The 23,510-nt window shown below is 32.6% G+C and overlaps 1 protein-coding gene across 1 annotated transcript; it reads right to left on the reverse strand.

Annotated features, from left to right (window-relative positions):
* Positions 1-7,419: 7,419 nt before the first annotated feature.
* LOC133854242 (hydroxymethylglutaryl-CoA synthase-like) lies at positions 7,420-13,875 on the reverse strand. Its single transcript, XM_062290337.1, has 12 exons — positions 13,631-13,875; positions 12,083-12,189; positions 11,314-11,446; positions 10,581-10,724; positions 9,942-10,100; positions 9,567-9,640; positions 9,388-9,463; positions 9,188-9,243; positions 8,990-9,077; positions 8,716-8,856; positions 8,468-8,617; positions 7,420-7,861 (listed from the first exon to the last, which is right to left on the reverse strand). The coding sequence occupies exons 1-12, from the start codon at positions 13,691-13,693 to the stop codon at positions 7,670-7,672; spliced, it is 1,383 nt and encodes a 460-aa protein (XP_062146321.1). The 5' UTR covers positions 13,694-13,875; the 3' UTR covers positions 7,420-7,669.
* Between the last annotated feature and the right edge of the window lie 9,635 nt (positions 13,876-23,510).

Raw genomic sequence — 23,510 nt, forward strand, 5'->3', positions numbered from 1 at the left:
ATTGAAGAAATTTTTTTAGATGAAAATGTATTATTTTTTTAGATGAAAAAAATTATAAAAATCTTCAAAGATTTAGGCATAGGTATTTTTTTGCAAATTCCGTTAAATTCTAACCAACATCTGAATCCTAGCAACTTTTTTCTTTTTCTTTTTTTCCTAAAAAAATTGGAGGGTTATTCAGAGAATTTTTATAGGATTTAACGGAAAATCCTAACGGATGGCCCATAATTAAGACATTTCAAAAAATAGATATCCTAAATTGAGATGATTTAAAGTTCAAGTATCTTATTTCAAAAAATGTGAAAATTCGGTACCCTTAAGTAAAGTTCTCCTTAAAAATTAGTTATTTTTCATTCGGGCATAGCAAAAGATACCAAAACTCAGAATAACAAAATTTAAAACTATATTATGTCAAGGAGGCGATAGGAAAATCGCTTCTTGTGAACGAGATTTAGGAATAGTTAACTATCTGTATTGTTGGTAGCCAAAGAGTCCACCTACCCTATCACAATACATGTTCGTATTGTATGTGGTACGGATAACTAATTACACCCGATCTCCGATCCCGATTCCGATCCCGATCCCGATCCACCTCTTACCACTCAAGTGAACAAGTTTTAAGGCTGTCTAGCGTTGGTGTATCTTTCATTTTACTTGGCTGTGGGGACGATAATTCTTATGGTATCCTTGGAAATAAGCTTCAAGGGTGGAACTTGAAAACTTGGCCTTCATGGTAACTTTGACTTCGTATAAGAGTTAAAGAGTGATATGATGCTTGAAAGGGCCGTATTGAGGGTGACGTTCTTGACTTCAATCTTCAGCTAAGCAAGATGTAGCAGTGCCAATTAATTCTTGAGGAATGCTACATATTATTCCCTTGTCCTCCTTTTGTCTTCTTAAAATTGATGTGGCTCTTAAAATTACCATTGGATCAAAATCCAAGAGTGATATATCAAAAATTCAATAGTGATTTTAAGAGCCACATCAATTTTGGGGGGACAAAAGAAGGATAAGAGGATGATGTGTAGCATTACTCTTAATTCTTTGAATTGTAGACTATCCCAGCAATAAATGGGAGAGAATTTAATTAGATAGAGTCTATTTGCATGCTCAGACGGCTAGAATTGTGTAGCTTAGGCAGGTGGATCTCATCAATCTCGTCTCTTAATTAGCTGTTCAAATTAACTGTAATTTAGACTGCTAATTATAAAAAAACTTATTCTTGCTTAAAATAAAAAAATTAAAAATTTAAAAAAAAAAAAAAAAAATGACAAAAATTTGGCCTTTCTGCCCTACCAACCTAAAACTGATGAGTACCTAACGGTTCACATGACGATTTTGTCAAGAATATAATATATGAATTTAATCGTTTGAACTTTTAAGTCAAAGTTTGCTACCCGTGCTACACGAGCTTAAGTTAACGTGTGTTTTTTTTTTTTTTTTTTTTTTGGTTAAATTATTTTATATATCTATTGATGTGATATAAAGGTAAAAATTATTATTTTTTTTATAAAAAAAAAATGTTTTATTTTTTGAGTTGTTTCTTAATGTATATTTGTGTTGAGAATAATTAAAAAAAAAAAAAAAGATAAAAAATAATAATGATAAATTGTTTTACTTTAACTTTTTCTTTTCTTTTATTTAAACAGAATATGTTGTTATCATATCACAATGAACTATTACTTATTTTAACAGTTTAAATTAATGAATTATGAGTTTGTTTGATGACATTTTTTTTTAAAAAAAAAAAAAAAAAAGTCAAATCATGCTTATGTCGGAACAAAAAAGCATTAACAAACGAAGTATAATTACTTTTTAATAATTATTAAACTTATTAACCTCGACGAGTCGAATTAGACATGGAGGCCTCAAGGAGTGTCACATGCTTAATTTGATACAAATATTAATTTTGGGTCTAATGTAAAACGCACATTTTTAAACACGAGCTCAAATGTTACTTAAGTTAGGTAGAACTAGGAGTATAGGGAATATGTCTATTTTGTTGGCCTTGCTAGGTTATATGGACCAAGCTTTGCACGACTGCTTAATCAACAACTTACTTGTGGGAAACAACAATTAATCCCCTTAACTAATTCAATTAATTCCCTACTTACACAAGCAAATACATATTTTGTGAGATTTATTTAATGATTTTGGGTTTGATTTAAGGCTTATAAATGCTTGAAAGTCAACAAATTAAGCTTAAATTAATGCCAATTTGTAGGCCATCGATCCCCAAGATCTTTTATATGATCCTAGGTGGTAGGTAGTGGATGGGAAACTCTACATTTATTATGATTATATTAATTAATGAAAACAAAGAATTACTAATATTTTTTTTAGGCCATACACTAACATGTTTGACATTTCTTATGCTACTATTTGTGAAAGTGACTCTCACCACCAAACCTTATACCATTACTAATGCCCTTTTTGTTGGTAAACACGTCCACCAATTACAATAATGCAAATTTTTTAAGTGAGAAATATTATTTTGTATTATTTTAGCGTATTCAGCTGACGTGGTGCATGTTCAATTTTTTTTTTTTTTTTTTTTTTTTTTTTTTTTTTAATTAAGATTAATCTAAAGGTGGATTGAAGATATCACGTCAGCTAAGTATGTTTGGAGAATACTGAAATAATGCAAAATAACATTTCTTTTTTTACGTTGACTAGTGGTACCTGTATGTGCATTTTATGCACTCTATCTTATGTGTTGAGGTGACACTGTCACATTAGCTAAATAAAAAGAAATTGGACACTTTTCTCTTGGTTGAAGCCACCCCCGACCACCATGCGAGGTGGCCCTAACCACCGGATTGGAGAGATCTGGTGGCTCTAGGCACAACGATGCAATTATCAGAGGCGCGCTTTATCGTAAAATCGATTTTCGATGGATAGAAAAAATTGAAACTAATGAACACCGGTGGTGGTCGTGACAAATTCGAGGGCTTTAAAGATGGTGTGACGACAAATAAATGTTTGAGTAAGATGACCGCCCACCTATAAAAGGCCAAAGAAATTTCTTTTTGAATTGACGAAACGGTGTCACATCGCACTGTCACATCAGCAAATAAGTTAGGGCATGCATTTTTCTTTTCATTCACATTCTACCCGTTCAATGACTTCAGTCCCATAATTGGGTCTGTGAATATTGCTTACAGACTTGCTCTAAGTTGGCCTGGTCCAACACAGCCTAACACCTTGTAATAAATAAACCGAAAGTTTGCTAGTCCAGGCCCAATTTCCTAGACTAATACAGAGAGCTACTTGACCCGACCCATTACAACCTGGTTGAATGGTTGCCAATTTTGCCAATCTTCTCCTCTAGCTATTAAGATTTCGTTCTGAAATTACTTTGTGCTTTTAGTGTTTTCAAGCTTCAATCTATAAAATCTGGTAACTTTGTAAAGTTGGGGTTTAGAATTTTCTCAAATTATTTGTGTAAATTTTAGAGAATTTGGACAAATAATTATGATAAACTATTTATGAAACCCACTTGAATAAATAAAAATTGAATTGCTCAATCATTTATCCTGTGATCATATGAGTATTATAAGTAGTCTCTCACAATTACATATTTGAATTCTCCCAAATTCAGACAAATAATTTGAGAGAATCGTAGTCGTTTGAAACTTCGGGCATCTTTAAAAACTTTTACCTTGATGTTGTCTGTCAATAGGATGTAATTCTAGTTTGGTGGGTTCCTCCACATAAACTGTCTTCTTATAATTATGTAGAGAGGGAACGTACTTCTGGTTATATATCAATTTTTTTTTTTTATTGGGTTTTTAGGACTTCATTTTCAAGAGAAAATATTTTTGCACAACACAAGACACATGGAATGAAACCCACCATATAGGTCTCACCTCATGTGTCTTGTATTGTGCATCAATCACAACTCCATTTTCAATGGGTAAGAGCATTTACAATAGCATTTTCATAATTTTTTTAAATTTACTTTAAGGGTTTTAGCTAGTTACTTTTTTAAACCATTAAACAATAAATTCTTTAAATGTTTATCTACTTTAAATAAATACTATTTTTTAATCAATCATAATAACATTGTCACATGAAGTAGTTTTTATTTATTAGAAAAAGTGAGAACATTGGCACGGTTACGGATAATTGCACCGTTGGTCCGGGTCCGAGTCCAAGGGCTCCTCTTTCAACGGCATGGCCTGCAACGCCATCGTATTCTCGAAGCTTGTGGCTTTCGAGACGCCCTTGTGATTAAGGTTCTCCTCCGGGTCGCCGGTGCTGGTGCTGATATCGGAGGTGCCCCCTCCATCGTCGTCTTGATCCATGTCCTGCTCCTGATACGACATCATTTCGGGGGAAATTGGACCGTTTGTTTCCCGAGAATTCGAGGGAAAGCTAGGGCTCGGTTATGGTTGAGGTCAGAGGGAGTTATTGAAACGGTAATATAACAGAAAGAAATTGAAGAGGAAATGGACGAGAAAGAATCTGGCCCCTAGGATTTATTGGCTATCGGATTGTATGATTGGACGGTGGACATTCGATCATAGAAGGTTTGTGGTGGTGATGGGGTGCCACGACTTGGGTCCCACTGGGTGAGCTTTCGGATTGTCATCTGTCCCAACTAGTGGACCACTGGGGGCAGGTGGGCTCCGGTCTCAACCAATTGGGTCACAGAGTAGTGTCAGGAAGGTCTGGAAAGGGTTTTTCTTTCTGGCTTAATAAGTGGATTTTATTGGTCGACACCACCTCTCTATGGTGGTCCATGCACTAACGGAAAGCAATACCACCACCACCCTCCTCCTCCTCCTTCTCCTCCTCCTCCTTCTACTGTTACTTCAGCATTATTTGCATTTTGCCCTGGATTTGAATAGGTTGGAATTAGATGTCCGTATTGCACCTAATGTTAGAGAGTAGGTGAATTCCGCACTTGTTCGAACAAATGTTCTAACAATCCGAGTAGGTGCAGGCATCCGCCCGAACAAGTTTAGATCTCACCTATCGTGTATTACATGTAATGCAAATAACTAATTACACTTAATCCCGAGTTTTTTTTTTATTTTTCATTTGTTTGCCCTAGTCTTTTCTTATGTAAGCACCTCGTATAATGTTTAAGGATTCAAAGTGATTGGGTAATTATTTGCACATCTCAAAACTTTTAAGTGATCCAACTAAGAAACAAAGGCAAAATCTGGTAAATATCAGTAATTGTTAGATTTATTTAAAATAAATAAATAAAATTAATCATTTTTTAGTATTTCAAATAATTGGAAATTATATATATATATAAAGTTTAACGTGTCCATTAAATTGGATTTTGTGGTTACGATCTTGGACCATTATGCTATTTATAATGTCCATTAAGTTAGATTTGGCAGTTACGATATGTGACAATTGGATCAAATGATTTCGGATCATTGAGATGTGTCCAAAATCACTATAAATATGATTATTTGGCTATATGCAAATAGATAGCACCAAACAACTTATTTCTTGTCTCCAACAAATTTCTTTTGTACAATTCTCATTCGAATGGTGTTTTAATTCGCTCTAGAAAGTGTTAATTTTAGAGTGACTATAAGGCTTCATTGTACATTGGGATCTAAGGACATATATCAATTTATAAACTAGTTTAAAGGAATTTCCTTCAACCATGTTGGAGGAAAATTTTGTTATCCACAAATAGTAAAACTTTTGACATGAATTTTTAGAGAAATTCATAATTGAGTATAAGAAATACTAAACTTCACAACACAATCACACCATGCTAACGTGACAAGTACGGGTGCAAACTCTGAGTCAATTCCGATTATTGGGTAATAACCAAAAATCGGCTCCAGAACCGAGTACCCCGGTTATCCGGACAGGTAGTGATTTTTTTCTACAAAAACATCCTCTACATAAATTTCAAAGAGAACCATCGCATGATCAATGAAACAGAAAGAGAATAACAGAGTAAACTACCTTATTGGGATCTATATGAGATCCAAACCTTGTTGGCATTGCGTTTTATTCTTTTTGTTTTTTCAACTGATTTGGATTAAAATAGGGAACATCGACGAGAGAGAGAGAGAGAGAGAGAGGGGTTTGTTTTGGTTTTTGCTTTCTTGGTCCGTAAGAAGGCTTGGGCTTTAATACGATGGCGATGGCAAGAGCAAGGAAGTCCTTTGGCGCACTTACGGTGGTGTCTCTTCGACTGCGAGCCTGCGAGGATGGCGCGTTGCTTTGCTGTGGGGTCCTCCATGTGCAGTGGAGAGCATGAAAGACGGTGTGCAAATTCAAGAAGAAGAAGAAGGCAGGCGGCGTGAAGATTCAAGAAGAAGAAGAAGGCAGAGCGTGAAGATTCAAGAAGAAGGCTGAAGGCAAGCGGCGCAGAGAAAAGGGCTTAAGGCAAAAGGAGGAAAGGACCGAAAGGTCCCCATGTAGGCTGGTGTAGCATTAGACTGTAAAAGGGTAGGGGGTAATTTTCTTTAATTATATTAATACACTCGGAGCCGGTTACTCGATTAGAACCGGGTGTTTTGAAAACTAATACTCGGCTCTGGCTCCAAGTACCTAGTTATAAATAACCGGGTACCAACCCGGTTTTCCAGTTACCCAAAGCCGGTTTCCAGGCCGAGTATAACCGGTTCGAATTTACACCCATAGTGACAAAGGCTAGTAGCGCTTGAATAAATCTTTATTAAAAACTAAATTTTTTAAAAAAACTATTAATAATCTAAGGGCTACTATTCCTCACCACGTCAGCATAGTGTAATTATGATGTGAAGTATAACATTACTCTTTGAGTATTTGAACAAGAATCCGACAAAAGAGAAATGATCCCTACACTCATTTTTTACAACAACCCCACAACAAGCTGACGTGGCTGGTAATATTTTATTATTTTTTTACAAAAAGAAATGAAAACAAAACAAAAAAATAATAAAATATTACCAACCACGTCAGCTTGTTGTGGGGCTGTTGTGAGAAATGAGTGTATGAATCATTTCTCCCGACAAAATCTATAATTTATAACTTAGACTCTATTTGTAGCAGTAGATTACAAAAACCTCCAAAGAAAGGCGAGTTTCTCTCATCAAACGGTCTCAAGCTGTCATACCCTCTCTTTTTCATGATGTATCCGTTTAGTTTAGCAGTTTCAAAACTTGTTTTGAAACAATATCAATTATAAAATACAATTTATGAAAACTTAATTTTAAAAATACAGTCAAGTGTTCGATAAAATTTGCAGTTTAAAAAAATAATGCCTTAAACTATCTTTAAAAGCGTACTTTTTTAATAACCGCCATTCTTTTAACGGACTCCCAAACCTGATACTTTCCACAATTTTATTTAAAAGCACGTGTTTGGCATACGAAATTGCAAGGCCAATCACACTCCTAATTAGTTCTTTACAAAGAGCTGTGAGAAAGTGAAAGCAATAAAGCCCAGAAGCACATTTTAATCCACTCAATCGAGTATTATCTCGAGAACTTGAGCGTTTGTTGCATTATCATCATCCAGATAGAGAGAATACATTTGGGGTTGAACAAAGGTAATGATTATTGAGATAAACCTCATTGAGAAGTAGAAAAAAAAAAAAAAAAAAAAAAAAAAAAAAGAAGAAGAAGAAAATGGAACCTTACAGCACTTACTGCTGAACAATACTACTTGCTTTGGCATACACCTAAGAACACAAATGCCAACTTCAGTGACCATTGGCAAGAGAACCCTTCTCACCGGCCTTCTTGGCATAGAATCTTCGGTACATGGAATCGACTTCAGTGAGATAGTATGTGCCTGGAGATAAAAGGCTACAGTCCTTGCTTGTGACAAAGTCCTTGCCTCCATACCTGTGCTCCATTAGCTTCATAGTTTCAACAAACTTCTCTGGAGGAAACTGCATGAAACCCGCACCAGAATTAAAATGCATGAAAACACACTTTACGATATCTCTTGTCAGCTAAACATTTGTGAACGCCCTAGTCCAACATTGAAAAGATTAGTAACCCAAATAAAGTGGGCGAATTATTAAGATACTCATGGATGTTAAGTCCCGAGACTAAACTTTATAAATAATTCTAGAGAAGCTTCAAATTGACTAGTCCTTTTGGAGTGATAACGCAGATGTGACTAACGCTTTCCTTGAGAAGTTACAATTAGCACACAAATTGTGTTCTTTACCCTAAATGTTAGAATGCAGGCAACCACCAGGTCACCTGAACACGGGGAAAATCAAAGATCCCCATGTTGCCAAGGCTCTTCGGTAGCAAGTAGTAACTTCAAAGAAGCCATTCTATATGGGTCTGCGTGCAAATTGATTTAATGTCGTGAAATCGGATTACAGATCCAAATCCTTAGCACAGATAGGGATCAATTTTTCTCTTCTAGTCCTTTTGTTTTATATTTAGTAATATTGAGGTGTGCAGGTACAATTAAAAATTATAAAACATCCGTCGAAAACACCAGGAAATTTATTGCCTCAAAAGAAGAATAAGAGATATACCTCATGCCTTGACTCCAATTTCTTTTCGACATCCATCACACTGGCGATGTTTGACAAGCTAAAGGGATGTTGACCTTCATGGAATTTCAATGAAAACATTGTGGCGGCTAAGCCACTCCCATACGAGAACATTATCACCCGCTGGCCTGCCTGCCAGTTCATTAAATAACAATCAAATATATAAGGAAATACAAACATTTGAAGGGAGGAAGCTAAATGGTTACATTAGAAAGTAGTTTGAAAATTACCAATGTGGTATGTTTATTGTGAATAAGGGATGCAAATGCTGCATAGATAGATGCAGTGTACATATTGCCAACTTGCTTTGGTATCAAAGTGGTTGGCTGCACCTTTGCATTGAAGAGGGGCTTTGCAAGTTGCTGGGTTACCTGTGGAACAATAATATTTTAGTGATCATCAGGAAGTTCCAATTTTACGGATGAGATAATCCAAAATTATCTCAATTGTTAGCGAATTAAAAACATTCTTGTCATAATAATAACATTCAGAGTTCTAACACACCTTTTCAAGATCCCGGCTCTGGTAGCTTTCATCACCAGATAAGGTCGAAAATGGTCCCAACTTTTCTTTAGCAACCTCATCAACAGAGCTGCAAATAGAAGCAGATTTTAATTATTCACCAATTACATCTAAGTTAATGGATAAAACTTATGAAAACTAGAAGTTATAATTCCTAGAGAGATGAAGAAAAACAAGAACCTGGCATTCCTCAAGAAGTCGTTGTACAACAAACGAGCAAAGCTTTTCTGGACAAGCTGCAGTAGTTCAAAGCAAAATAAATAAATAAACAAAAAGGAGGAAAGAATAAGATAAACAAGATATTATTGCTTTAAGCATTCTAGGATTTAAATTATGATTCCAAAGGAGGTCACAGGGTCATAATTGATCACATAGTCTACCTTGTTATATGGAGAATGAAATACGAAGTACTCAGCATCAGAAATAGAAAATTGTTTTCCTTCCAGTTTCTCATACCTACAGAATGCAAAACAGTGAGGCATTTACATGGCACACAATTAATCACCAAAATCTCTACTACAACATGGCTAAAGCTTTCAGAACTTCCAAGGAATCTTACTTTTTACACAATTGTTTGTAGCAAGAATCAAGAGCCATGAGATAACATGTTTGAGAAAGCTTCCCATCAACTACCTGCAATCATAGTTGACAATAGATAGGAGTCACTCCAACAAGCAATTTGTATCACCAAATAGCGAATCTTGTTGATTGAAAAGCATGCGAACAATACAGGGAAAATTCAAATGCCTATAAACATGTATTTGCAACCAAAAGGTAAAGAAAGAGTACAATCAGGGAGAGGAAAAGGTATATATATCTATATCTAAAATAAAAATAAATAGATAAATAAATAAAAAAAACTGCCAAAATATGATGCTAATGTCAACAGTAAATGTGAAAAATGACGTGTAAAAATGGGATTGGGGAAGATTACTGGATATTCACTAGCAAGGTTTGGCTTGTAAAAATCATAGGCATGTGCCATATGACTCCCCCTAAATTTGCTTTCAAAAGAAATAGGAGCATCAGGTCCTATTAGAATGGCAATAGCAGCTGCTCCTCCAGTAGGCCGGGCTGGTCCCTCTGCATAGACCTGATAAACAAAACTACAATTGGTAAATGGTGCATGGAAGACTTTACAAACTACATAAACCCCTATTTACGAGAAAAAAAAACAAAAAAAGAAAAAAAGAAAAAAGAAAAAGGAAGTCAATTATATGAAAATTAGACTGATTTCAACCAGTGAAATAAAAAATCATCTCAAAATACAGAAGTTCTACAATTTTGTGCATTGTCACAATATATAATTTATTTCATGTATGGATGATGTATAATAGTCCTCCCTTTTCTAGTTTTGCTGAATTTTTGGACTTTTATTCTTCTTCTTTTTTTTCTTTTTCTTTTTTTCCTTATAGGGAATCTCTCCTATGTACACGGATTGCACCTCTTTGCGCTTTGTAATGAGATTGAATTACTTAAAAAAAAAAAATTATTATTTCATGTAAGAAATAAAGCAAGTCTTCCCCTGGACATAGTCCATGTGAACATATAATCTCCAAAGAAATCGTCATACCGCACTGTCAGTGCACACAACAAGTCCATAGCGTCCATCCCATGAACTACTCTCGACCCAGTTGACACAGTTGAATAAAGCTGCAGTTCCCCCATAACACGCATTAGTTGAGTCGACACCTTCAATGTCTGTATTTCCACATTTCTGTTCATTCCAAGTAAGTAAAGAGCAGTCAATTAAAATCTTTGAAGAACAGACCTTTAAGAACTAATAGGACTTGAAATACTAATTAAGCGAATCCTCTCAAAATAAGAATCACAGCAGAGCAATACAGGATCCAAATACAAACAAACCCTCAAAAAGACCTTGTTACTTAAAATGGAAGCATGAAAGAATCGTGATCTGGAAAGAAAACAAATGCAGAAGAACACAGGCCAGCTGTGAGCAACTTTAACCTCTTGCTCTGCCAGACAACCCCATATTGATGTAAAAGTAAAAATCTAGACTCCTTCAACCCCAGACCCAATGCAACATAATTTTGAGCCACATGAACTGTATGATTACTTCTCTCACTTCACTCAATCAAAAAATATGTCTCCTGTCTACCTCGACTGAGGTTTCAATACTCCAATATTTTTTTTTTCTAAACAATACTCCAATATATCTACTCTAATAGGTTTAGGTTCCAAAGAACAATCATATGGTCCCAAATTCAATATCACACTTCAAAGAACAATTAATTCAAAGACGATTATAAGAAAACCAACTGCATTTAAATGATTCGAAAGACTACCTCAAAGATTGGCATCAGGAAGGTCTTGATGGATTTGCTCTTGTCTATTACAGTCTCACTTCCTACTTCCAGACGACCAATTTGTTTGGGATCAATCCCATATTTCTCAAGGAGGGAAGTAACCACTGTCAAACTGAAAATTGAAGAGTCAATGAGTATAGAAACTCCCCAAGACGCTATCAGTAAAACTTGGTTGTTATTATTGAAGGTAAAGTTGAAGCTCATAGGAGTGTAAGCAATGGACATATCCAAAGTAATAGTCAAAGACTCAAAGTAAAAAGTATATATCAAGATTGGCCCTCCTAATGGACATTGTCTAGCATGATAAGAACATAACATAACTATTACAGGGCTAAACCACATTGAAAATAGATAAATGAGAATTTTTTTCATTTTATGAAAAGGAAAAGTATTACATGTCATACAAAAAGATTTTTATTCAATACTTTTTTTTCATAGAGTTAACCACAATCCACTAGAAGATATACTTGGTATGTTCCTTATCCATCTAACAGTCTTATCATTCCTGAATTGAATAAGCAGGGTTCAGTTCTTATTGCAGGCTTCCGTATTGGACTATCAACTTTCCTATACTCAAGTGAGGAACCCTTTCAATTGTCTTAGTGTTCTTTAAACTTCTGAGAACATCACTAGATGATAATGATGTTCGAAATAATTCTGACTGAAGGCAATGAAACAATATGAAAAGTAACATCAGGTGCTGCTATTAGTGTAGAATAACAGTGCGGTTTGTATGTGGAATCACAACCTCATTGAGATGACATCTTCCACCTCAGTACAAAAGGCCATGCAATCTTGTCCGAGCCCGATAGTGTATTTCCCTTTACTTGCACCATCATGAGCCTCCAATGATTCCTATTTCCCATAAACAGAGAAAAGATACATATAACTTTTGATGCAAATGTAAATTGTTTTGTTTATAAGAACACACATGCAGGTTAATAAAACGCCAGCAAGAATTAAACCCATTTCAAATCTGATAGCTGGAGTATATGGCTTATTTAAGAAAAGAACCATGGGACCACTCTTATAACCAGAGAATGTTCAGTATCTTCTCAGGACCCACGAAATTACTTAGCTGATTTTTTTTTTTTAAAAAAAAAAAAGTCTTCCCCTAACCAAAAAAAAAATCAAGATGTATAGTTTTCAAATACATACTTTTGCCATAAAATATTCTTTTCTAATTTAAATTTCATGGGCATACTCTGCTGGTTAACCCCTGGGCACATTTATTACCGTTGGTTATTCCTTACCTCTTGGAAAAATATCACAAAACACTGAAGAAATTTACATTCTACCTGTCTCAATTCCCATCTCAAACAATGGTACCCATCAATTTCTTACTCCATTCAAAACAAAACAATCATCACTGAAACCACCGGCACTCTGCAATTAAATGTAAAAGGAATTTACATTTTACACTGGCTTTGTAGCCTAGCGGTGGTTGACCGCCTCCACAAGATCAGAACTTTGACCAAATTACCAAACTTTCATCTGTAACCTTCACTTTGGGACCGGATGGATCACATACACAAGCAAAACTAAAATTGGTGGACATACATGCAAACTTGCAAAGTCACCACGCATCAGAGCCACCTAAATCACTATACACAAAAACATCAACATCTATTTACAATTCCTCCATTTACACGCAGAGAATTAGCTTCTCTGCAAAGTAAAGGAAAAAATACCTTAAAGAATTAGCTTAACAGCTTCCTTAAGCATATAAGCATGTCTAAACCATTTAAAATTTCCTTCGTCGTTTTACTCGTACTTTTTTCAAAAACCAAACAGCGACAGTAAAATATATATAATACTCGAATTCCATTAATTGATAGTCCAACATTAAAATAAAAAATAAAAAATAAAATCTCCAACTTCACTTAACAAAACTCAATTTGAACAAATCCGAACAGCTGAGCCAAAAACCAACACAAATCACAAACAAAGAAGCTTTAAATTTAGACTTTATTTCCATTTCCCCGCTTTTCTCACCATCCAAACAGAAACTGAAACCGAGAGGGAGTGTATATATATATATATATATTAAAATGTTAGATATCGAATTTCTATCAATAAATACGCCAAGACTTTTTTTTTAAAAAAAATATCCATCTTCACTTAACCAAACTTAATTCAAACAATTCCGAATAGCTGAGGAAAAAAACCAACACGAACCACGAACAAAGAGAGACAAAAACAAAAAGAAAATTCAAATTTAGACTTTCATTCCGCTTCCCCGCTTTTCTCTCCATCCAAACAGAAACTGAAACACAGAGAGAGAGAGAGTGATCACCTGCTGAATACAAGTAGGAGGGAAGTAGATGTCCACGGCGAGAATCCCCACATTCTTTGCCATTTTTCGCTCTTCCGCTTTCCTTTCCTTTCTCACTTTCAATTAAAAGATCCAAACAACGACGAATTTCTTTCAAACTCTCTCTCTCTGAACACCTCCTGAGAGAAAGGGAATCGGGGAAAGTCCAAGAGCGAGCGAAGCAATGGTGAGGCTCACATGTAGCTGTTTGGCAATATATATATAGAGCCTCTCACAGAGAGAGAGAGAGAGCGCCAACTGGCCTCTGAAGTACTCTGACTCAGACTTAGAGCTTCGTGTAAGGCCAGGCTGCGATTTTACTTTTTGGCCCTCTATCTTGCTGTATTTACGGAGGTGCCCATTACATTAACATAATAACATGTGCGGACGAAATTGGGAATCCGAGTGTCCGTTAATCGTTTCGTTATTACCGTGGCTTAATTAATAGTTACCCAGGGGAGTTGCTAAAACGACAGACCGTTGCCATCAAGCTTTCGATTTGTAAATTTCTTTAAATTTTTTTACCATTAATTTTAAATTAAATATTTACAATCATTAAGCTATTTTATTATATAAAATTCTTTAAATATCAATTATTGTTTTCAAATTAAATTATTAAAATTCTTAAGCTCTATAATATTTTATTAAATTTATATCCAAAGCTTAGTTGGAATTTAATTCGTTTAAATTAGGACACGTGTTGATTCTATCAACTCTAATGTTGAACGGTGCCGATGAGCCTGCTATAAGAGTGTAGAGTGTATTTAGCATTGCGTTATTACATACTAAAAATACGATTTTAAACCAAATCATATAAATCATAATGACACCAAATTATTCATGAGTAATGTTAAAAACTACCTATTATCTCATTATTAGCTTCGATAAAAAAATAAAAAATAAAGGTTGATCGGCGTTACTATATCAATAAGATAAAATAACAATATAATAAAAAGGGATAATTGCACCGTTGGTCCCTGTGGTATGTCATAATTATTTTTTACTCTCTATGGTTTAAAAAAGTTCATAAAAGGTCCTCGTGATTTGCAATAATTACAAATCAATCCCTAGCGTCAAATTCTGTTAAAATTTTTAACAGAGTCCGTCAAATACCACGTCAGCGACACGTGTCGCCAATAAGATGAAGACACGTGTCCATCGTAATAAAAAAATATAAATTTATCAAAAAATAAATAAAAATACTTTTTTAAAAAAAATAATAATAAAATTTTTTTAAAAAAAAAAAAAAGAAAAAAAAAGCCACCCCTTTGAGCTTTCTTTTCTTTTCTTTTCTTTTTTTGAATTTTTTTGAATTTTTTTTAAAAATAAGTATTTTTATTTATTTTTTAATAAATTTATATTTTTTTTATTAAGATGAACACGTGTCGCCATCTTATTGGCAACACGTGTCGCTGACATGGCATTTGACGAAATCTGTTAAAAATTTTAACAGAATTTGACGCCAGGAATCGATTTGTAATTATTGCATACCACGAGGACCTCTCATGAACTTTTTAAACCATAAGGAGTGAAAAATAATTATGGTATACCACAGGGACCAACAGTACAATTATTCCTAATAAAAATTATAAAATTGTAATTGGCATTACTCAATTATTTAGTGATAACTCCAAAAATAAATAAATTGGTTGAATCTCTCAGCTTAACATGGACCGACAAGTCATCTTTTTGCCACCTATGACTGTGTGATCCTGGTGACAAAGACAAGCACTCAAGTCCTCTGTCCAATTGTCCAATTACTGTCTCCCAACGAGAATCACATATCAAATATAAGTTTTTTTTTTTTTTTTTTTAACGAGTAAAAATCTTTTATGCATATTTAACCAAGTAAATGTTATCTTTTCAAAAAAAAAAAAAAAAACCCAGGTAAATGTTATACAGTTTTCTTGGACTTTTGAATGATTTTTAGCACAAATTGTTAATAAATTATTTTTTATTTTAAAAGCTTAAACAAGTAAAAAATAAATAAAAACTTTACTGAATCTCTATTAATTATAACTTTAAAAACTCTCAATTTATTGTATTTATCTTTCTTTCTTTTTTTCAATTTCACCAATTTATCAAGATTTTCTATAAAATCCGGTCAAAATTCCAAAATGCCCATTTTTAATTTTTACTTTTACATATATATTTAAAAATTCAAGCATAGATATTTTTGTAAATTCCGTTAAGAGAAATAATCCCTACACTCATTTCTCACAACAGCCCCACAACAAGCTGACGTGGCTGGTAATATTTTATGAGTAATGTTTCTTACACAACTCTCACACAATTTTTGCACAACTCTAACTACTTTTTGTTATGATCAACCATTGGATTTGTTTTCCAACATGTGGGTCATAAATATTTAATGGCTGATTTTAAAAGAAAGTTGTTAGAGTTGTGTAAAAGTTGTACAAAAATTGTGTAAGAAACATTACTCATATTTTATTACTTTTTTTGTTTTGTTTTCTTTTCTTTTTGTAAAAAATAATAAAATACTACCGGCCACGTCAGCTTGTTGTGGGGCTGTTGTGAGAAATGAGTGTAGGGATCATTTCTCTTCCGTTAAATTCTGAAGAAGGCATAAATCATTACAATTTTTTCTTTTCTTTTTTTTTCTAAAAATTCATAGGGATATTTTAAAAATTTTGACAAGATTTAACTGAAAATCCTAACAGAGTAATGGATTGAAAAAAATAAAAATAAATAAATACACTAAATTGAGAGCTTTTAAAGTTTAGGTGGATAATTAAAAATGTAATGAAAATTCATGTGAGTTGAGTAAAACTTCTCCTTAAAAAAATAAATTAAATTATTTAATTAATATTTTAAATTTAAATTTTTTTTTAATGTATGAACTCAAACTTCTTATTACTAAGCGATTAAAATAAAAGTTAAACTATAAACGCAAGATTTGAATTCAAAACTTTTGTTTAAATACTTACTTATCTCAAAAATTAAAAAATAATTAAATTAATACTTTAGCGCAAATCCTGAAAAATTGGAATCTCAATTAATCCACTCCTTAACCGAGGGTTTGGATCTGCTGAACCTGTCAAATGCACGGATCTCCACGCATGTCACCTAACTTCATCATGTGCATTACTTTTCAATTTTATTTTTTTATTTTTTTTGGACGAATTACTTTTCTATTTTATTATCATGAAAACAGTATTTGTGTTATATAGTGTAAAAGACAACCCCACAAATTTGGAATTAGGCTCCTCTCGGTATCCGGTTCCTTACAGTGTAAAAGTATTTTTTTTGTTAAAAAAGAAATATAAAAAGATAAAAATATCTCTATATTATAAAGAATGAATAATTGTACCGTTGGTCCCTGTGGTATGATATAATTATTTTTCACTCCCTATGGTTTAAAAAGTGCATGGGAGGTCCCTGTGATATGCAATAATTACAAATCGATCCCTACAGTCAAATTCCGTTAAAAAATTTAACAGATTCCGTCAAATGCCACGTCAGCGCCATGTGTCGCTATTTTATTGGCAACACGTGGCACTGACATGTTCATCTTAATAAAATAATATAAATTTATTAAAAAATAAATCAAAATACTTATTTTTTTTGAAAAAATTAAAATTAAAATTCACAAAAACAAAAAAAGGAAAAAGGTGGCAAGGGGTGGCGCCTGCCAGTTTTTTTTTTTTTCTTCTTTTTCTTCTTCTTTTTTTGTTTTTTTTTTAAATAAATTTAAATTTTTATGAAGATGGACACGTGTCGCCATCTTATTGGCGACACGTGGCGCTGACGTGTAGAGCTAACAGATTCCGTCAAAATGGTGGACGGAAAATCAATCCATAGAGTAAAACGTAATTATTGCATATCACAGTGACCTCCCATGCACTTTTTAAATCATAGGGAGTGAAAAATAATTATGGCATACCACAGGAACCAACAGTGCAATTATCCCTATAAATAATTAAAAACCCTCCGATTCATTTGAACGGGCCGGAAACAATCGGTTTCAAAAAAATTTGTCTACTTCGCTGTCTGTCCATCATAATTGGTCAAGGGGATTCTGCAGAAAAAAAGACAAAAGAAAAAAGTTTGTAATTGCAGTAGACCAGGTTTTGGTTTACCCTAGTGATCCACCATTGGATGAGTCAAATGAGTGTGGTTGGTGGAATCCCATTAAGTGGTTGTTAGGTGAGTGTGGAAGTAGTTGTATTAATTTTGTGAACTAATCAAAGCTCTGTTTCTTAAAAATTTAGTTTTTTATTGTCAAAATAAAAATGAAAAACTTCACCTATAATCTTTAATTTTTTTTATCACTTTCGAGATAAAGTATTCAAACTTTAAAACGTGTCAATTTATAGTATCTATCTTTCAAAAAAAAATTATTTTTTTAAATTTTTTTTTTTTTCAGTTTCAACTATTCGTTAGAAATTTCCGTTAAATCCTATCAAAACTTTCAAAATACTCGTGTGTTTTGTTTTTTTTTTTTTTTAAATCATACAAAAAATTTCAAAGATTCACGCATGTGTATTTTTGCAAATTTTATTAAATTCTTACCAATATCTAAATCCTTGCAATTTTTTCTCATTTTTTTTTCCTAAAAATATATGGGTATTTTTGAAATTTTGACAAAATTTAATGAAAAATTCTAATGGACGGTTGAAATTGAAAAAAATTGAAAGTTAGATATCATAAATTGACACGTTTTAAAGTTTGGGTACCTTATTTCAAAAGTGATAAAAGATCACGAATTATAAATGAAATTTTTCCAAATAAAAATGTTCAAACAATTCACAATGAGAGAGTCTTTGTGGTGCTTATTTGTCCGAATAAGTCTCGAGCAGTCTACCATCTACTCAGGCAGATGAGCTGCATGTTTTTATATATATTTATATGTCACATCAAATTATTTTTCAAATAAAAACAAAAAAAATACCCCTTAAAAAAGCTAGTAACAAGCATATTCTTGGCATTTGTGTTGTTCTTTATTGGGACTTACCCTAGCTAACCTTATGGTTATTGGCATGTTATCATTCGTATGCGTGCGTGATTCAATTGATAAGTTGATAAAAGGAGATGTGATTATGAATACACATAGGCATGTCTCTCTCTTTTGCCCCTACTTTAGCGGGCTAGCTAAAATCTAAAGGGGTCCGGGAATATCTTTTTGCTTTTGAAAAAAGAATTTTTTATTATTATTATTATTATTTTATTTTTTAACGAGAAAAGAAATTACAAACTAAAAAAGATTACAATAAATTAAGGCTGGGTAACCCAACAATAAACTCTTAAGAAAACAAGTACGTGATGACAATGTATCGAATCAATGATGCGGGCCAATAGGTTCTTGGCACGGATGCAAAGAACCCAAACAACCAGTAAAGATGGTTATAGGTATATAAAGAGTCTAGAAATCATAAACACTTGTTTGTTAACAGTTACAGGGAAAACAGAGAATAACACTAAAAGGAAAAATCTTTAATCAATACGTTCGAGAAATAATTTTCTATGCTCCGATCGTTTCGCTTACGCTGCCCTCACTCTATCACGCTTTATCTATGTGCCCTTTGTATTAATGGTATACATGAACCATGTCTTTTAAATTTTTTAAATGTCATGACAACATCTTCATCACATGACCACATATACACCGACAAATTTGTAAAATTTAATTTAAACCATGAAATGAATCTTCTTATAACGTACCCAATGCCCATATCTATAACTTTTCTTGCTCTATAATTTTGAAAGAACTTTACTTATAACCCCTGATCTTTCATCACTTTTAAAATAAGATACCAAAACTTCAAAACGTGCCAATTTAGGTTATTCGTCTTTTAATTTTTTTCAATTTTAACCCTCTGTTGGAATTTTTCGTTAAATCCTATCAAAATTCTCAACATACCCCTAATTTTTTTAGGAAAAAAAATATTGCAAGGATTTAGATGTTAGTTAGAATTTAACAGAATTTTTAAAAATACTCATGCCAGACCATTTGAAAAAAATTTATAATTTTTTTTAAAAAAACAAAACATAGGGGTATTTTAAAAATTTTGACAAGATTTAATTAAAATTTTTAACGAATGATTGAGATTGAAAAAAAATTGAAAGATGAATACTTAAAATTGACAAGTTTAAATATCTTATTTTAAAAATAATAAAAAATTAGAGGTTATAAATAAAATTTTTCTTTTTGGAAGCATTGATTCAAGATGCCTACTTTCAACCACGTTCGGTTCACGAAAACATTACATCAAGAATTTATAATTAAATTGAGGGTGATCTCTTATAAGTATACGAATGTTGGTTATATATATATATATATATATATATATGATATTGACATTTTGACTTTCTGACTACTCAGGACAAGAAGCAACGTTTTTTATTTTTGCCCAAGTTGCCGGGCAAGGACAAATATGTGAATACGACGATGTTTCACGTTTTTGCACTTCGGAATATCAGGCGGCGGACTTGGCTGGTAGAACACGGAGAGTCTCCGGTTCAAACTTGAATGGAAAAAGATTTTCGCTATTTTTGTTAATGTGTTTTGGAATATATTTTATTTTATTTTTTTGAAAAAAATAATTGTTATTTTTTTACGTGATTAATACTTTTATTTTTATTGAAATTAAAAATATAAAAAATCATTTAAAATACGTCACGTCACGTCACGTCAAGTCGGTGTGAATAATAACTTTAGTCTTGAAAAATGTTTTGATGCGTATGAAAATAAAAATACTTTTGAATATTTTGTTAACTTTCTTTCTTTCTTTCTTCTTCTTCTTCTTCTTCTTCTTTTTTTTTTTTTTTTTTTTTTTTTTTTTTTTTTTTTTAAAGTATTGGGTTACTCCATCAATGCTTGCTTTTTGTGATTCATGCTTTCATGGACTTGGGTAGTTGGGTTGCTGGTTGTGTTTTTATTTTCTTTGTCACTTTCTTCCTTTTTAAGTTTGTTGAAATTTGTGGATGGTTCTTAATTGATTCTTTTAGATATCAAATTTTTGCTTAGGAAAAATGGGTCCAAAAATATCAACTCACGCCAACAATTTTAAATAATTTTGGATAGGATGAGTGAAATGAAAATTTCGAAAAACTTAAAAAAGTTATAAATCGGATTTAAAAAGCCAATGAGTAAATCGAAATGGATCGATTATTTTTCCTAGCTAAAAAAGAACGGAGCTACGTACTTGAGACTTCTCGTTATTTTTCTTATTGAAGAAATTTTTTTAGATGAAAATGTATTTTTTTTTTTTGGATGAAAAATTATAAAAATTTTCAAAGATTTAGGCATAGGTATTTTTTTGCAAATTCCGTTAAATTCTAACCAACATCTGAATCCTAACAACTTTTTTCTTTTTCTTTTTTTCCTAAAAAAAATGGAGGGTTATTCTGGGAATTTTTATAGGATTTAACGGAAAATCCTAACGAATGACCCCTAATTAAGACTTTTCGAAAAATAGATACCTTAAATTGAGATGATTTGAAGTTTAGGTATCTTCTTTTCAAAAATTGTGAAAATTCAGTACCCGTAAATGAAGTTATCCTTAAAAATTAAGTTATTTTTCATTCGGGCATAGCAAAAGATACCAAAACTCGGAATAACAAAATTTAAAACTATATTATGTCAAAGAGGCGATAGGAAAATCGCTTCTTGTGAACGGGATTTAGGAATAGTTAACTATCTGTATTGCTGGTAGCCAAAGAGTCCACCTACCCTATCACAATACATGTTCGTATTGTATGTAGTACGGATAACTAATTACACCCGATCTCCGATCCCGATCCCGATCCACCTCTTACCACTCAAGTGAACAAGTTTTAAGGCTGTCTTTCATTTAACTTGGCTGTGGGGACGATAATTCTTATGGTATCCTTGGAAATAAGCTTCAAGGGTGGAACTTGAAAACTTGGCCTTCATGGTAACTTTGACTTCGTATAAGAGTTAAAGAGTGATATGATGCTTGAAAGGGCCGTATTGAGGGTGCCGTTCTTGACTTCAATCTTCAGCCAAGCAAGATGTAGCAGTGCCAATTAATTCTTTGAATTGTAGACTATCCCAGCAACAAATGGGAGAGAATTTAATTAGATAGTCTATTTGCATGCTCAGACGGCTAGAATTGTGTAGCTTAGGCAGGTGGACCTCATCAATCTCGTCTCTTAATTAGCTGTTCAAATTAACTGTAATTTAGACTGTTAATTATAAAAAAACTTATTCTTGCTTAAAATAAAAAAAATTAAAATTTTTTTTTTTAAAAAAAAAAAAAAATGACAAAAATTTGGCCTTTCTGCCCTACCAACCTAAAACTGATGAGTACCTAATGGTTCACATGACGATTTTGTCAAGAATATAATATATGAATTTAATCGTTTGAACTTTTAAGTCAAAGTTTGCTACCCGTGCTACACGAGCTTAAGTTAACGTGTTTGTTTGTTTTTTTTTTTTTTTTTTGTTAAATTATTATATATATATATATATATATATATATATTGATGTGATATAAAGGTAAAAATTATTATTTTTTTTATTAAAAAAAATGTTTTATTTTTTGAGTTGTTTCTTAATGTATATTTGTGTTGAGAATAATTAAAAAAAAAAAAAGGACAAAAAATAAGAATGATAAATTGTTTTACTTTAACTTTTCTTTTTCTTTTTTCTTTTATTAAACAGAATATGTTGTTATGATATCACGATGAACTATTACTTATTTTAACAGTTTAAATTAATGAATTATTAGTTTGTTTGATGACATTTTTCTTTGTTTTCTCTATTTTTTTTTTTTTAAAAAAGTCAAATCATGCTTATGTCGGAACAAAAAAGTATTAACAAACGAAGCATAATTACTTCTTAATAATTATTAAACTTATTAACCACGACGAGTCGAGTTAGACATGGAGGGCCTCAAGGATTGTCACATGCTTAATTTGATACAAATATTAATTTTGGGTCTAATGTAAAACGCACATTTTTAAACACACGTTCAAATGTTACCTAAGTTAGGTAGAACTAGGAGTCTTGGAGATATATCTATTTTGTTGGCCTTGCTAGGTTATATGGACCAAGCTTTGCACGACTGCATAATCAACAAGTTACTTGTGGGAAACAACAATTAATTCCCTTAACTAATTCAATTAATTTCCTACTTAGACAAGCAAATACATATTTTGTGAGATTTATTTAATGATTTTGGGTTTGATTTAAGGCTTATAAATGCTTAAAAGTCAACAAATTAAGCTTAAATTAATGCCAATTTGTAGGCCATCGATCCCCAAGATCTTTTATATGCTCCTAGGTGGTAGGTAGTGGATGGGAAACTCTACATTTATTATGATTATATTAATTAATGAAAACAAAGAATTACTAATATTTTTTTTAGGCCATACACTAACATGTTTGACATTTCTTATGCTACTATTTGTGAAAGTGACTCTCACCACCAAACCTTATACCACTATTAATGCCCTTTTTGTTGGTAAACACGTCCACCAATTACAACAATGCAAATTTTTTAAGTGAGAAATATTATTTTGTATTATTTTAACGTATTCAGCTGACGTGGTGCGTGTTCAATCTATTTTTTTTTTTTATTTTTTAATTAAGATTAATCTAAAGGTAGATTGAAGATATCACGTCAGCTAAGTATGTTTGGAGAATACTGAAATAATGCAAAATAACATTTTTTTTTTTACGTTGACTAGTGGTACCTGTATGTGCATTTTATGCACTCTATCTTATGTGTTGAGGTGACACTGTCACATTAGCTAAATAAAAAGAAATTGGACACTTTTCTCTTGGTTGAAGCCACCCCCGACCACCATGCGGGGTGGCCCTAACCACTGGATTGGAGAGATCTGGTGACTCTAGGCACAATGATGCAATTATCAG

This window comes from Alnus glutinosa, chromosome 13 (assembly GCF_958979055.1).
Source record: "Alnus glutinosa chromosome 13, dhAlnGlut1.1, whole genome shotgun sequence".
Classification (NCBI taxonomy): Eukaryota; Viridiplantae; Streptophyta; class Magnoliopsida; order Fagales; family Betulaceae; genus Alnus; species Alnus glutinosa.